Source organism: Camelus dromedarius, chromosome 14 (genome assembly GCF_036321535.1).
Source record: "Camelus dromedarius isolate mCamDro1 chromosome 14, mCamDro1.pat, whole genome shotgun sequence".
In the NCBI taxonomy this organism is placed as follows: Eukaryota; Metazoa; Chordata; class Mammalia; order Artiodactyla; family Camelidae; genus Camelus; species Camelus dromedarius.
Window position 1 is genome coordinate 4,078,813 of NC_087449.1, and position 16,871 is coordinate 4,095,683.

Consider the following 16,871-nt stretch of genomic DNA (forward strand, 5'->3'; position numbering starts at 1 on the left):
TCTCATCATCATGGCTGTTTAAAATAAAAGGAAAGGGAAAGTGAAAAAAAAGAATGAGGAAGCTCTATACTTACTGATGTGGGAAGATTTCCAGGATATATTGTAAAGTAAAAAAAGCAAGATATGGAAAGAGCAGTGTATATTTATGCTGCATTTTGTATAAGAAAGGGGAAAGACTATTCACTTACATTTTCTTAAAGGATCTCTGGAAGGGTCCATAAGAAACCTTTTGTGGGGGTAAGAGGGATGTATGAAATTAGTAGACAGTGATGGGTAGGTTATAAGACTTTAATGTATGTCTTTTTATATTTCTTTTTTTTTTAATGTCTATAAAATAGGGATCTATGTACGATCATTCTGTAAATAATCAGAACACTGGGAAAAAAATTGGAAGGCAGGTAAGCAGCCAAAACAGTCAAATATATTGGCTACAGTAAACCTTTTTGCTTCCTGCGAAAAATAACTGCTGAATTAAGAAAAATTTCTAATTTAAAATTATTTTTCCAGTGGTTCTCTAAAGTGATACCATGATAAAGGCTAGCCTAACACTGGTTTTATTATATATTAAACCCATTTCATTTTCTCAAAATAAAACTGCACTTACTCAACAAATATTAACTAAGTATCAGAGACACATCAGACAAAACTCCTGCCCTTGTACGTCTTATGACCTAGTGGGGGAGCACAGGTAATAAACAAATTAATGTTTTAGTAATACAATATGTCAGATGTTGGTAGGTGAAGAAGAATGTAAGAGAGGAAGGATACAAAGTGCTAATGGGGAAAATACACAGTGTTAAAAGAAGTAATCTTTGAAAGCCTCACTGAGAAGGTGACATTTGCACAGAGAACTGAAGGAGGTTAAGCCGTCACTTGGTTATGAGAGAACAAGTGCAAAGGCCCTGGCAGGTGGCGTGGCTGTCATGTTTATACCACTGAGAAGCACAGAGGCTGGGACGGGATGATCAAGGAAAAAGAGTAGGAGGAAATAAATCAGAGAAGCAGCTGGGGGTAAGATCGAGTAGGGACATGTGTGTCACTATAAAGACCGGGTGAGATAGGAAACCCCTGGAGAATTTTGAGCACAGGAGTGACATGACCTAACTTGTGTCGTCAGAGGGACGCTAGCTGCTTTGTCGAGTTAGATGGAAGACTGTCAAAGTGATCTAGGAGAGAGAGACAGCAGTGGACTGAACCAGAATGGGGGTGGCAGAAGTCGTGGGAAGTGCTTGGGCCTGCATTTATTTTGAAGTTAGAGCTGACAGGATTGGCCAATGGACCACATGTGGGATATGAGGAAAGGAGAGGAGTGCAGAATAATTCTATGGTGGTGACAGATGTTTACATCTCCTGGGCTTTGAATTTTCTAGGGCAGTATCTCCTACCGTAGGGAATGGCCAGTTACTGAGAAAAAGGAAGATTCAACTAAGAATCTGGCGTATCTTTTTCCGAACTCTTATTTTCCATTTTGGCTAAGTGCCTTGTTTTTCTGTTTGTTTGTTTGTTTAATTTATTTATTTACTTATTTACTTTTTATTTTGGGGGAGAGGTAATTAGGTTTATTTATTTGATGGGGACCCTGGGGATTGAACCCAGGGAGGGCCTCATGCGTGCTAAGCATGCGCTCCACCACTGAGCTGTACCCTCCCCACCTAAATGCCTGGTTTTTTTTCCCATGCCCTCAGACAACTGTGTTTGGAAACTGGAGCCACAGATTCCGAGGCTGAAGCAGCTGATCCGTATTTATTCAAGATTGTTTTAGTTCTGGGGAACTATTACTGTTTCTGTTTTCCTGCTGAGTTCTTTTGGCATGCGGTCCTCTCTGGGGTCCTGTCCTCTCTCAGGGTCATCTCTTGCCACACTCTCCTGCTACTCGTTAGCCACACCGGACTTCTGGGTTCCTCCAGCAGAACAAATTATGTCCTGACCTTTTCCTGTTTTTGTTTTCTTTCTCTCCCCTCCCCCATGTCCACGCAGATTCAGGCTAATTGGAAGCTCTGTAAAGGCAAGGGCCGTGTTTATCGTGTACGTCATTACATTCCCAGCATTTATCACCAGTGCCAGGTGCACTGTAGGTACTCAGTATATACTTACTCCATAAGTATTTATTCATTTTTGTCCTTTAGTTCTTGATATCTCTGGATTCTGATCAATTTCCTTAAGATTTGACAACTTCGCTCTACCCCTCTATCTTAACTATTCCAGGTTCTTGATTATTTGTTTGGATCTCCTTGTTTGCTCTGAGAGCCAGTATTCTAGGTCGTCCCAGTTCAACTACCAAACTTATGCCCTCCTGCTTGTACAGATCCTTGTTGTTTTGTATGCCCTGATTTGGACTCCTTTACCTGTTCCTGACCTGTTGCCTTCTGAGACACCTGCCTGATCTAAACAACACTGGCTCTTTTCATTTTGCCCAATTTCTCTCCTTTCTCTTCTGACTTTCCTGAAGAATGGTAGAGAAGCAATTCCACATGTCCCCAGAAACTTGTTTCTAATCCCTGTGGGACTTACACTGCCTTCCCGGAATGTGAATGATTAGAGCAGGGATTTGTACACTTACAGGGAATGACACGGTGGGTCAGCTTTCATTTCCACTACGTCCTTCAAGGTAATGGGGAAGTGCTGGCTAGTTCATCATTTCTCTGGTAATCTTTCAGACTTAGAGCTAGCAAGTTATTCTACAGCTAACCTCAAGAGGAAATAACAATGTCTTTTCACTTCCAAGGAAGCTGTCTTTGTATAATACATTTGGTCCTCCTTGCTCACAGGTTCTGCATTCATGGATTCAACCAAAGACTGTGGATCCCCCACTGGTTGAATCTGCAGAAGCAGAATCTATGGGACTTGAGCATCCGTGGATTTTGGTATCTGTAAGGATCCTGGAACCAGTCCTCTGAGAATACCAAGGGACAACTGTACCTCTGATTCAGTTTGGATTTTCATGGTCCGTTCTCAGTTCTTCACATTAGAATTCATCGTTCACACGTAACTGATTCCTCCATTAATCTATAGAATTTAACATAGGTTCACAGAAATTCAGCTGTGATTCCCTGAAAGACTTTTTGCCAATAATGCTACTCAGTCTGTATTTATTATACCAATAAATTCAGCAGTAAATAACATTATCATATTTTCTTTTTATATTTTTCAATCTTGACATACAGGAAGCCTTGGCTCAAGCTTTTTGGATTGACATTAAGCGCATGGATGACCCAGAGTGTTACTTTAATTCTTTGCCAAAAGAGTTAGAAGTAAAAAGAGATCGGATGGTACGTTTACTTGAAAGTGTTGGCCTGACACCCATAGTTCCTGATGGAGGATACTTCATCATCGCTGATGTGTCTTTGCTAGGTTTGTAAAGGTTTTTATTATTTCAAATATACAGAAACCTAGGTATGGAATTATAGATTGGTGTCAAAGCCATATCAGCATTTCATTTATGGAAAAATGGATTTCCACAATGTCAGTGTTGTTTACAGTCATCTTGACAATTAGGTCCTTGACCTTAAATGCGACTGTTGTTCCATGATTATGGAGTTATTGGTTCTGAGTTTTCTGTTAAACGTAGAATTTGCTGTCATCTAGTTCTGGTGTGTAACTTATAACAGGTACATGAAGTAATACATGTTCTTTGTGTTCCTTTTAGTACAATTTTACGTTCCTTTTTACTTAAAAAAACATGATTTCTAGACTGTTGATGCAACTGAGGAATACTTGTCACTAGAGTATACTGAAATGAAGCATATTGATTGAGGGTCTACTATATGCCAAGCACTTTCAAATACTCTTTTGAAAAAAAGCATTGTTAGCTCCATGTTTAAAGACACGAAGACTTACAAAATCTTACATAACTTGCCTAAAGTCACATAGCAAGATTGCAAATAGTTTTGTCTCCAAAAAGCAGTGGTCTACACTTACCTGAAGCTGTTACGTGAAATTCTGACATGCCACACAAATCTAAAGTTAGAAGCATGATAATGTTTTATGTTTAACATCTTTCTTCCAAAAAAACTGTAGTGTTAATCGTAGTAAATTTAAAAGCATAATTTATTCTGACAGAAATCTTAGAAATTACAGCTATTTGGAACAGTTTTAAATGTTAAGATTCTATTACAGTGAAGTGATGTGCTACTGAACATGAAAAATGTTCTATATATACCAAATTTTATACATTTTATAAAGCTAGAAACTTTCAATTTTGTAACAAAACAGCGATTATTATTTCTTCATTTGTTGTGAGAGAAGCAGAGGCCATGTGTTTGTCAGGAGAGCTGTATTTGTCAGGCTCCCAAGCTCCATTCTTATGTAAAACCCCTTGAAATGTTCTACACTCTAAGGTTTGGAAAGCACTTTTACTATATTGAGCCTAAATGTGCAGCTCATTTCATGAAATGATAAAAAGAAATAGCACAGCTTCCATCACTTACCTTTTTGCTTTTGAATTGGAAATTCACAAGATTTTCAACATAAATTATTTTGTTTAAAAGAAAATTATTTTGTGGGTGGGTGGGACTAGCTCAGTGGTAGAGCGCATGGTTAGCATGCATAAGGTCCTGGGTTCAATCACCAGTACCTCCATTAAAAAAAAAGAAGGAAATTATTATACTTTATCTGCTTCCAGCAAGAATTTCAGCTGATTAATATTTAAAGTCTTTGACACAAAAATCTGTAAATAGAAATGTTAAAATATCAATGTATCATGGAGCAGGGGGAAGCAAATATTTTAGTCACCTAGGTTCATATGGTAGTTGACCCTTGAGCAATGCAGGGGTCAGGGGCACTGGCTCTCTGTACAGTTGAAAATCTGTGTATAACACATTGTTGAGCTCCGTTATCAGTGATCCCACTTTATATGCAGCCCCACCTTACCTGAGTTTCCACGTGGATTCATCCAACTATGGATTGTGCAGTGCTGTAGTATTTACTGTTGAAAAAAATCTGTGTATAAGTGGACTCAAGCAGTTCAAACCTGTATTGTTCAAGGGTCAACTGTATTGTAGTTAGCATTAACTTGAGCCCAAACCTCAGGGCAGCAAAGGCAAATAGAAAAATAGAATTAGTTACGTAATTCTTGGGTGAATGTAAATGTAACAGCTTTTTAGGTAAGAATAAATCTTCCCTGGAACTAAACTTTTTCAGAGTAGGTTCTAAAAGGGATTCACCATATTTGACATCAAGCATCAAAAGGACAGTAATGCAACTTTTGCTTGGATGATTGTATTAAGCTCTTAAGTAGTTTCCCATTCTATCCTCAGTTGATCCAGCCTGAAAGCAATACTGGTTTAGGTCCTAGATCTTAAACTAATGTAGTTGTAATAGGAGCAGAAAGGATTTTTGTTAGAAAACCTTTTGTGATGATGGAAAGGATGCCCATTCTTTATGATGCTCCCTCACCTGTAGGGGGAAAATGTTAATGTCTCTAAGACCCTTCTACATCTGAAGACAAGTTCGTTTTATTTTACTCTTTCATCTGTTCAGATTAATTTGAATGTAGAAATTCTTCCATATACTAGAGGTTTGTCCCACCATTTGCTAAAGACAAAAGCAAAAAAAGAAAACTTTCATTTGAAGGTAGCTTGAAAATAAAGATGAACTGTAAAATTCATGAACATAGTAATTCCGCGTGTAACTCATAGCAATGGCTAAATGGTTAATATTTTTTCAGTATTTATGATTTAGCCGGTATTACACTAAGAGCTTTACAAATATCACATTCTCACAAAAGCCCTATGAAATTGGTACTATTATATCTTCGTTGATACTTGAGAAAGATGAGATAGAAAATTAATAAATTTACTGAGGTTAATCAAATAATAAGTAGCAGAACTGATCTCTGAACCCAGAGATCCATGTCTTAACCAGTGAACTTATCTTTTTTCTGCTAAACTAAGCAACTTTCCCAACCAATGAGCTTCATCCTAGAACTAAAAAGGAAAACATCTGATTTAGAAGACAAGAAACAAACAAGAAGATTATTACAATTGTTCTAGTGAGATAATAAGGTCCAAAATTATGGAGAAGATGGTAAGAATACAACCACCAATTTTAATTTTCATAGGTTACTTAAATAAGCTAGTGTTATTATAAAATGGTTCAAACTCCTACCTTTGATAAAGAAGTATTTTGTTTAGTTCCTTTGAGGGTGTCTGACTCAAGCATTCAAAAGAAATAGATTCCAACTTTCTCTTCACTATAAAATCTTTAGAATTGGATTTATTCTCTTCTTTTTTTTTTTTTTGAATACCATGGCAATAAATTTCTCTTTTCTAATCTTTACAAGAATAAATGAGTAGTAAAGCCAGTGCCAATTACAGGTAGTTGATAACCTCCTGTTCTTCTTCCTACAGCCACGAGTAATCACTCCTTTCTCCAGGTTTCCTTTGCATATACTACCACTGAGTACTAGTAGTCACATGGCAGGCGAGAATTCTACCACTGAGCCACCCATGCAGTACTAGTAGTTTCACATCATTTACAATTAGTCTCTAACCATTCTACGTTGTCATTTTTGTCAGAGCCCAACCTGAATTAAACACACATACAGATAACTTGAAATAGTAATCGTCATTTGTAAAGTGAGGATTGTTGCGTCTCTCAGAATTGTAGGACAAATAAATGAGAGAATCATGTAACCTGCTTAACAAATAGGAGGTACTAAATAAATGGTAGAATATTATTAGCATTATCTTATGGAAATTTTATATTCTTAAAGCACAGGGGAAAATGGAAATAAAATCATTAAGGAAAACCATAGTAAGACATAAAAAAAAATGCAAGTTAAACTTTCTTCAATGTCAAGAATTTTACACTGTTAATTTAAAGAGCCAGTGATATTTAGTGAATGAAAGAAAGAAGATAACTGCCTCAATTTATTTTGAGCAATAAATTGTAAAATTTCATTGATTATAGTAACCATCAGTGTTAGTTGCTTTAGGGCATTCAAACAGATCTAAGTGTACAAATCAGTAAAACTGAAATAATATGAAATGTAGATTGCTGAAACTGAATGCCAGAGAAACAGCTAGCCTAGAATTTAAAGCAAGATTAGAGCAAGAGATAAATACAGGAATACATATTTGAAGTTTTTCACCAAATTAAAAAAAATTTAAGCATAATATTTGGAAGAGGAAACAATAAAAATATCACTTGGAAGAACTACACAGACATTCTCTCTTCATAAATAATATATAATATTCATTCATTCATTCCATAAAATGCTTCTCATTACTTGTATACTAGACATGATCTAGGAGTTGTGGATAATGATAGGTTGCATTGCCCTTGTGGAGCTTACAACCTAATAAATAATGAATTACTATTTGGGGGTATAATTATTATGGACGAACACTCTGTAAATTTAAGTTTTATTTCCATAATAATGATCGTAGAGACATATTATTTCTAAATGGAAAGGCAGCACTCCTTCCTTCCCCTTTCCTACTCTCTTCCAGTGCTAAAAGGTACATACACAAGCATGATCAACCAGATGTGTATTTGAGTACTGCCTCAAAGTGTCTGTAAAGCTCACCTGTGAATCCCTTACTTCCCACCACACCATGCAGGGTGAGTCTCCAGCAGATTCTGTGGATATCTTCCGAGGAAAGTTTGAATCTTCATAGACAAATGAGATACATGTTGCCTCAGACATAATATACAGGCCGTTCAAGTTTTACTGTTGTTTTAGATGCAGACTTCTCTGATATGAAGGACAGCAGTGAACCTTATGACTATAAATTTGTGAAATGGATGACTAAAAATAAGGTAATATTTTATTGGCCTTTGCAGTATTGTGCTGTGTTATACTTAATTTATGAAGGAATCCTGCTGATCTGCTTTAAACAATGATAACTAGTTTTGTTACATGATTGTCTACTCGTAGCTATTTGTAGGATTTTAAAAACATTTTTCTTTTAGACATTGTTAATATTTAGAAGTAACTATTTCTAATGTTTGTGGTCCTAAAATTAATATTTAAAATGTAAGTAATTTTCCTATTTTTCCTATTTTATCTTCCTATTTATTTTTCAGAAACTGTCAGCCATCCCAGTTTCAGCCTTCTGTAATGCAGAGACCAAATCACAGTTTGAGAAATTTGTGCGATTTTGTTTCATTAAAGTAAGTTCCCTGGTGTACTCAAAAACATATTTATAATACCCTTCCTTTTGATTTATAAAGCACCATATTTTTCAATTGCTAGACATGATGTGCTCATACGCAGTTTTTAAATTTTGGGCTTGCTGCCATAAACAGTTTTTAAATTTTGGCCTGATGCAGTAAAATTAACCTACCAGAACAAAAGTCAGCACTTTCTGAAGTTGAGCTTACTGGATTATAACATAATCAGACTCCTTGCTTGTAATGTTACAATGTCCTGAATAAAACCAAACATTACTACACATGTGAAGACACAAGAAAATGTAACCCTTAATGGGAAAAAGAAAAAAAAAAAAGCAGTCAATAAAAACAGATCTCGAGGTGATCCAGATAAAGGAATTAGCAGACAGGGACTTTAAAGCAAATATTATAAGCATGTCCAAGAAGTTAATGGACAATATGGTCACAGTGAGTGACCAGATTAAAACTATAAAAAAGAACCAAGTGGAAATTCAGGAATTTAAAAATTCAGTATCTGATATGAAAAATGGGGCTTAGCATACATAAGATGAAGGTGAGAATAAAAGGGTCCACTTGACTACAGATCCATAGAAATTGTCCAATCTGAAAAAAGAGTGAAAAGTTGTTTTTGAAAAATGAATAAAAGCCTCAGGTCTATAAGTCAATGTCAGCTAATAATATACATGTAATTGGGATTACCCCTCTCCTCTCAAAAAATAAAAGAGAATGTGGCAGAAAAAATATCTTAAGAAATAATGGCCAAAATTTCTTCATATTTGGTGAAAAGCAATTTAGAGATCTAAAAATTCGGTGAACTACACAGGATATAAAGAAAATTTCACCTTGACACAGACCAAAGGTAATGAAAGGAACCAGAGAAAAACTATACCTTGCATGCATAGGAGCAAAGATATGAATGTTAACTAACTTCTTACCAGAAACAGTGGAGACCAACTTACAATGAAATGACACCGTCAAAGTGCTGAAATAAAAAATTTATCAGCCCAGAATTCTGTATCCAGGAAAATATCCTTTAAAACTAAAAACAAAATAAACATCCAAGATTAATGAAAGCTAAGAGAATTCAGCACCATCAGATCTGTTCTTAAAAAAAAAAATCTGAATATATTATTGTTTTTAAGATGTTACCACTACTGAAAACAGTCTTACCAAGATTAAGGCACTCTGTATACCAACACACTCACCTGTAACTAGTCAGATTGGTGTAAATGCTGTTTTCAACTTTTAGAGACAAGCTTATAGACAAACCTAGTGGAGGCTTATCCAGAATAGGATATACATATTAACAGTCTAACAATGTCAACATTTAATTGACTGAAATGTAGAAGAAAGGGTAAGGCCATCCTCTTATAGTGGATCTAGAAATAGAGGTACAAATATATTATTTGAAGTTACAAACAGAACTAATAATAGAAAGAAGTACCATAAGACCTCTAGTTTTGTTTTTTTTTTTAACATTTTCTAATTGATTTATAATCATTTTACAATGTTCTGTCAAATTCCAGTGTAGAGCATAATTTTTCAGTTATACATGAACATACATACATTCATTGTCACATTTTTTTCTCTGTGAGCTACCATAAGATCTTGTATATATTTCCCTGTGCTACACAGTATAATCTTGTTTATCTATTCTACATTTTGAAATCCCAGTTTATCCCTTCCCACCCCCCACCCACTTGGCAACTACAAGTTTGTATTCTATGTCTATGAGTCTGTTTCTGTTTTGTATTTATGTTTTGTTTGTTTGTTTGCTTGTTTAGATTCCACATATAAGCAATCTCATACGGTATTTTTCTTTCTCTTTCTGGCTTACTTCTCTTAGAATGACATTCTCCAGGAGCATCCATGTTGCTGCAAATGGCGTTATGTTGTCGGGTTTTATGGCTGAGTAGTATTCCATTGTATAAATATACCACTTCTTCTTTATCCAGTCATCTGTCGATGGACATTTAGGCTGTTTCCATGTCTTGGCTATTGTAGATAGTTCTGCTATGAACATTGGGGTGCAGGTGTCATTTTGAAGTAGGGTTCCTTCTGGATATATGCCCAGGAGCAGGATTCCTGGGTCACAGGGTAAGTCTATTCCTAGTCTTTTGAGGAATCTCCATACTGTTTTCCACAGTGGCTGCACCAAACTGCATTCCCACCAGCAGTGTAGGAGGGTTCCCTTTTCTCCATAGCCTCACCAGCATTTATCATTTGTGGATTTTTGAATGATAGCCATTCTGACTGGTGTGAGGTGATGCCTCATTGCAGTTTTGATTTGCATTTCTCTGATAATTAGTGATATTGAGCATTATTTCATGTGCCTATTGATCATTTGTATGTCTTCCTTGGAGAATTGCTTCTTTAAGTCTTTTGCCCATTTTTGATTGGGTTGTTTTTTACTTATTAAGTCGTATGAGCTGCTTATACATTCTGGAGATCAAGCCTTTGTCGGTTTCATTTGCAAAAACTTTCTCCCATTCCCTAGGTTGTCTTTTTGTTTTACTTATGATTTCCTTTGCTGTGCATAAGCTTGTAAGTTTCATTAGGTCCCATTTGTTTATTCTTGCTTTTATTTCTATTGCTTGCGTAGACTGCCCTAGGAGAGCATTTTTGAGGTGTATGTCAGATAATGTTTTGCCTATATTTTCTTCTAGGAGGTTTATTGTATCTTGTCTTATGTTTAAGTCTTTGATCCATTTTGAGTTGATTTTTGTGTATGGTGTAAGGGAGTGTTCTAGCTTCACTGATTTACATGCTGCTGTCCAGTTTTCCCAGCACCATTTGCTGAAGAGACTGTCTTTATTCCATTGTATATTCTTGCCTCCTTTGTCAAAGATGAGTTGACCAAAAGTTTGTGGGTTCATTTCTGGGCTCTCTATTCTGTTCCATTGGTCCATATGTCTGTTTTTGTACCAATATCATGCTGTCTTGATGACTGTAGCTCTATAGTATTGTCTGAAGTCTGGGAGAGTTATTCCTCCAGCCTCTTTCTTTCTCTTCAGTCATGCTTTGGCAATTCTAGGTCATTGGTGGTTCCATATAAATTTTATTATGATTTTTTCTAGTTCTGTGAAATATGTCCTGGGTAATTGGATAGGGATTGCATTAAATCTGTAGATTGCCTTGGGCAGTGTGACCATTTTAACAATATTGATTCTTCCAATCCAAGAGCATGGGATATCTTTCCATTTTTTAAAGTCTTCTTTAATTTCCTTCATCAATGGTTTATAGTTTTCTGTGTATAATTCTTTCACCTCCTTGGTTAGATTTATTCCCAGATATTTTATTACTTTGGGTGCTATTTTAAAGGGGATTGTTTCTTTACTTTCTTCTTCTGTTGATTTATCGTTAGTGTAAAGAAATGCAACTGATTTTTGAACGTTAATTTTGTAACCTGCTACCTTGCTGAATTCTTCAATCAGCTCTAGTAGCTTTTGTGTGGACCTTTTAGGGTTTTCTATATATAGTATCATGTCATCTGCATATAGTGACCCTTTTACCTCTTATTTTCCAATCTGGATCCCTTTTATTTCTCTCTTGTCTGATTGCTGTGGCTAGGACTTCCAGGACTATGTTGAATAGGAGTGGTGACAGTGGGCATCCTTGTCTTGTCCCAGATTTTAGTGGGAAGCTATTGGGTTTTTCACCGTTGAGTACTATGCTGGCTGTAGGTTTGTCATATATAGCTGTTATGATGTTGAGATATGTTCCCTCTGTACCCACTTTGGTGAGAGTTTTTATCATAAATATGTGTTGAATTTTATCAAATGCTTTTTCTGCATCGATTTAGATGATCATGTGGTTTTTGTCCTTTCTCTTGTTGATGTGATGTATTACACTGATTGATTTGCGTGTGTTGAACCACCCTTGAGCCCCTGGGATGAACCTCACTTGGTCATGATGTATAATCTTTTTTATGTGTTGTTGGATTCTACTTGCTAAAATTTTGGTGAGGATTTTTACATCTATGTTCATCAGTGATATTGGCCTATAATTCTCTTTTTTGTTAGTGTCTTTGCCTGGTTTTGGTATAAGACCTCCAGTTTTAAAGTAGTAGACACAGCTTTTCCCCATTCTTTTCTTGGAAATTATTTTTACAAAACAGCTAGGAGAATAGAAAACAAATTCACAAATGCCCCAGTAAAGGAGGAAGAGTTGCCACATACAGTGAAGGTAATGGTAGAGGGAAGACACCAGGAAAGTCTCCTGCTTCTGCATCTTCAAATTAGAGCCAGAGCCAGTGGGTAGCCTCCTCATTATCGAGAGCAACAGGACATCTCAGCATGCTGGCAGCGGGAGCTTCCCCAGAGCCACGTGGCAGCACTGAAGAGGCAGAGCAGGAACACGCAGTCATGCCATTCAGGTCCTGTGCAAGCCAGGCTGGAAAGGAGGCTGGTTAGGTTATAGATTTGCTCCTCACCCCCATCATTTTGTTAAAGCTGTGTTAAGGCAACATGAAGGCAAGACATTAAATTGGAGGTAGCCAGTAAAATTAGTTGAGAAGAACTAAAATCTAAAAGAACTCTCCCTCACTGAATTCTCCACTAATCACATTAAACTGCACTGCGAGCTAGAGAAAATTTCTACTCCTTCCCGGTGCTCCCCTGGCTCCCCCCTTACACAAGTCTGCAAACACATCTTCAGGTCATAGACAAAGCCAGCAGGGAGCTTCCTCACTACCCAGAACAATAGGAGGTGTAGGTGTGCTGGCAGTGAGTATTAAAAGGAGCCATCTGTGAATCTATAAATAAGATACTATAAGGGAAGAAGGTACAGTGGAAAACAAATGTCAGACAATATTCAACAACAACAAAAAATTTTGCCATAGAGCAAATAAAATTTGTGGTATTTCAAATTCAAAACTTTTAAAACAAGATTACAGTGGAGATTTTTTAAAGTTCAGGGAAGATAGAGTAAAATAATATAGGAAGATGAAATGGCAGCTGTCAGAGCTCAGGTGAGAAATTAAAGGGAAAAATTAAGCTGTTGGTAACTGTGATGACATTGGATTCAGGACAGAGAACACTGAATACTCCTGTAAGCGCACTGAGGATTGAGAAAGGTAAGCAAAAGCAAGTGGAAAGGAACAAAGAGTTTTAAAATGTTGGAGAGAAAAATGGCAGCCATGTAAGACAGACGGAGCACCAAGCGTCCCCGAGGGAAGTGAGGAGCAGAACAAGTGGAACTGGGGAAAGACTGTTACAGCTTTTATTTTGAGAATGCTTTCCATTTAAAACAAAAGATAAATCTAAAAATTGGAAGCGAATGCCTCGTCTCAGGAAAAACTGTCACAGAATAACACTGATATGCCTTGTTTAATATACTGGATTTTAAAGAAATGATTCTTTGGCATCTAAACAAAATGATCAAGTCCTCCACGGAGGCAGGAGGGGAGGATCAGGGTGGATTTGCGTCCTTTTTGGCAGCAGTCCGTATTGGAAAATAACAAGCAACACCAGGAAGTCCCTAGGGAAAGTTGACACACCCAACCCAACCTCTTGGAAAGGCTAAAGATAAAAAGATGGCAAAACACGCCAAGAAAATGGAAATTGAAAGAAAGCAGGTTGAATTTAGGGCAAAATAAACCAAAAAGCAGCACTTTACAGTGGCTGTGGGTAAAACCCTTAGTAGCTGTCAAAGACATAAAAGGATCTTCCACCTCACTCATGATAAGAGAAATGACAAACACACTGCAGTGAAGTTTTATCTTATCTGTTAGGTGGAAACAACCAAAACAACTGAAAAGTTTTGTAAGACCCTCTCATACATTGATTTGAAAACAGCAGTGGAATTTGTAACTTCTCTGCAGTGGTTGGTTTGAAATTGTTCATCCAGATGGAAATGGCCATATCTTTTGACCCAGAAATTGTGCTTCTAGGATTTTTTTCCTGTGGATTCACTTGCACATTTACTGTCTTGTGTTCAAGGATTTTCAGTGAAGCGTTGTTTGTAATATCAAAGGATTATAAACAACCAAAATACTCACCAATGAAGGCTGCTTGAAAAAATTGTGGGACATTCACATTCATAGAATTCTGAGTGAAGCAGCTCCATGTAGTGATAGAGCAGGAGCTAAAAGCAAGGGGCAGACTGGTTTGCGAGGAACACTGTCATTTGTATAAAAAGGAAAAGGGAGGCATATATATACACACACACATTCTATGTCTATTCTGTTTGTTTCTATGTCTATCTAAACATGTTGAAATCACCAGAGTTTTTTCCAGCTTTCACCCTTTCCATATTTGTCACTCCCTTCTCTGACAGTAGAAAAAAAAAAAAAAAACCTGACTCACATCATGTAGCCACTCCTTTTAATCAGTACCTCTGTGTGTGACCAGTCTCCTGTCAGTGCCGCTGCCCCTCCACCCACCACCCCTGACAGGCACCCTTTACCTGACTCAGACTCAGACACTTTGCACCAGGCTGCTGCCACTGCCCCTCATGGTCACCAGCCTCACCTACCCTGGGCTTCAGCACCCTGTGCCGACCTGCTGCTGTCACTCTCCTGCAGAGACACCCTCCTCTCTAAGTCTCCAGCACCACATGCAAGGCTACCACTATCACCGACTGCAGAGAAGCCCTCCTCTTCCCTTGCGGGCTCCATCGTGCCATGCCCATCTGTGCGGGCAGATACCTGCCTCATCCCATCCAGGCTCCACGCTGCCTGGAACCACCCCGCCACACAGATGCCTCGCTTACCTTCCTAAGACCCTGACGCTGTTCCTGGTCAGTGCCACCAGTGCTGCCACCGCCACCCCCCACCACCCACATTGGAAAGTCCCCCCACTCCACGCTGGCTGCAGCATCCTGCACCAGGCTGCCAGGGCTCCTCCTGCCCCCATCCATGGACACCTGTCTCATTCAGCCCCACCTAATGGCTTTTGAACTAGACAATTCTGTAGAGGGAAGCGAAAGGAAAAGGAGAAGTAGAGAAAGCAGAAGAAGTTATCCATCAATTTAATTTTATACCATATGCAGGTATTACCTATTCAAAAAAAATGAATGTTATCAATACAGTTACCCTCAAACAGTGTAGCGCTTATAACTAAGAGACTTCAGTAGGATGGGGCAGTTTTATGAATGAACAAATTTCTCCTCGTTGAAAGCAGAGAATGGTGGACACTGAAGTTGAAAAATAAAAAATTAGAAATGTACATTAGTTAGAATTAAAACCAGAAATTGCCATAAAGGGTTGTCTTGGGGGATGCTGGGAGTAGCAGGAAGAGATGGGGAGGGAAGAAGCAGTTATTTTTCAGTGTAAACTCTTCTGTACTCTTTGTCCTTTTTCTATAATTGTGTACTAATTCATTCTTTTGTTCTTGGTCAGCCTGACGTCCTCTATGTGTTGGGAGCTAAGGGAGGAGTATTCTTTTGTTGTCTAGAAGCCTTTTTGAATGAGGTCTGTGATTTTGCACACTTCCCACCCAAATGGATGAAATAATAAATTTGGATTCCATCGGCACGTCCTCCAGACTGTCCACCTGCAGCAGTGTCTTTCATGAGTCTGGGTCTTTGGCACTGCAGGCCACTGGGGCTGCCCCAGGTGGTTATGAGTGATGAGAGCGCCCACACACTGATGGGCATGGTTTTAGATGGGATCATGTTAAACTGTATTCAGTCTGAGCTGTATATACAACTTGTCAGTCATTCTCTTGGTGATGCTCTTTGACCCCATGCGGGTTAATTTGTAGATTCCTTTGGTGTCAGGATAGTAGTAATAAAGTGCCCTGCCCTGGCAGCCGGCGTCACAAACCAGTATGATGTAGTGATTGCTGTGACGCTTCTCTAGCTCTCCTGATGGTGAATTCCTTGTGAGATTCATTCCCTTTCCCAGCCAGACAGCAGTGGGGTACAGCATTATAAATAACTGTTTGTCTGATTTGCTCCTGTGTTCCTTGAATAGCTTGAGATCTGTGTATTTGGCCACTAAGGTAAGGGATTGTGAACGCCATTTCCCGGTCTCTGTGCTCCTGCTGAGGTTGTGGTGTTTAAATCTTTACTTCATCTTAAATTTATTTTGACATGTAATGATGATTATTTCATTAATTTACAGAAAGATAGTACACTGGATGCTGCTGAAGCAATCATCAAGGCATGGAAAAGACAGGCGTCTTGATACGTGCAGACTGCGTTGTTTCTGTCAGATGACCTAGTATGGAGTCACTCGGTGCGGCCCCTTGCTGGTTATCGCAGAATAAAACTTTCAGCACAAATGAAATTTAAAGGAACATTTCCATTGTTTTTCCAAAGAAGTTAACCCCACTCCTAACAATATTCAAATCTGATTTTTTTTTTCAGTTGAGATATATTAAAGCACCTTTCACTTTATGAGTGAGTGTAATGGATAAGTGTAATGTAGTGGATAAGAACTGAGAGATGCTGGTTGGGGCTTAACTTCTCTGTGCTTCAGTTTCCTCAAAAGGGGAATAAAAGTGGCACTTCATATGAAGCTTTTGAGTTAACTGTTTATGAGGATGTAATGGACTAATGTACGTAAAGGCTGGCAAACAATAAGCACTCCACTGTTAGCCAGTTTCACTTCTCTGTCACTATAAAAACTCAACCAGTTACACCCCACACCCCAGCTCTGTGTCTTTGCTTTGTCTCCCTGCCTGTAGTTCCCATCCCTGCATTTACTAGTGGCTTTGAACTCTGCTCAGAGTTTTGCCTGTCTATCGCAGGCACCACCATCATCTGGGGTGGCTTCAAGGGGCACATGGATTACTTAGGCCTTAGGTGCTTTG

At 38.1% G+C, this 16,871-nt stretch overlaps 1 protein-coding gene across 6 annotated transcripts in view; it reads left to right on the top strand.

Annotated features, from left to right (window-relative positions):
- The window catches only part of KYAT3 (kynurenine aminotransferase 3), a 57,669-nt gene extending 41,093 nt beyond the window's left edge, over nt 1-16,576 (top strand). For 5 of the 6 annotated variants that reach the window (XM_010974668.3, XM_010974665.3, XM_010974667.3 and 2 more), the window contains 4 exons: nt 3,165-3,351; nt 7,685-7,761; nt 8,029-8,115; nt 16,181-16,576. In XM_010974668.3, the coding sequence (XP_010972970.1) occupies nt 3,165-3,351; nt 7,685-7,761; nt 8,029-8,115; nt 16,181-16,243 (414 nt within the window). In that variant the 3' untranslated portion in view covers nt 16,244-16,576. Of the gene's footprint in view, nt 1-3,164; nt 3,352-7,451; nt 7,564-7,684; nt 7,762-8,028; nt 8,116-16,180 lie in introns of those variants that run through there. The other variant, XM_031465539.2, reaches the window with a different exon arrangement.
- The last annotated feature ends 295 nt before the right edge of the window (nt 16,577-16,871 follow it).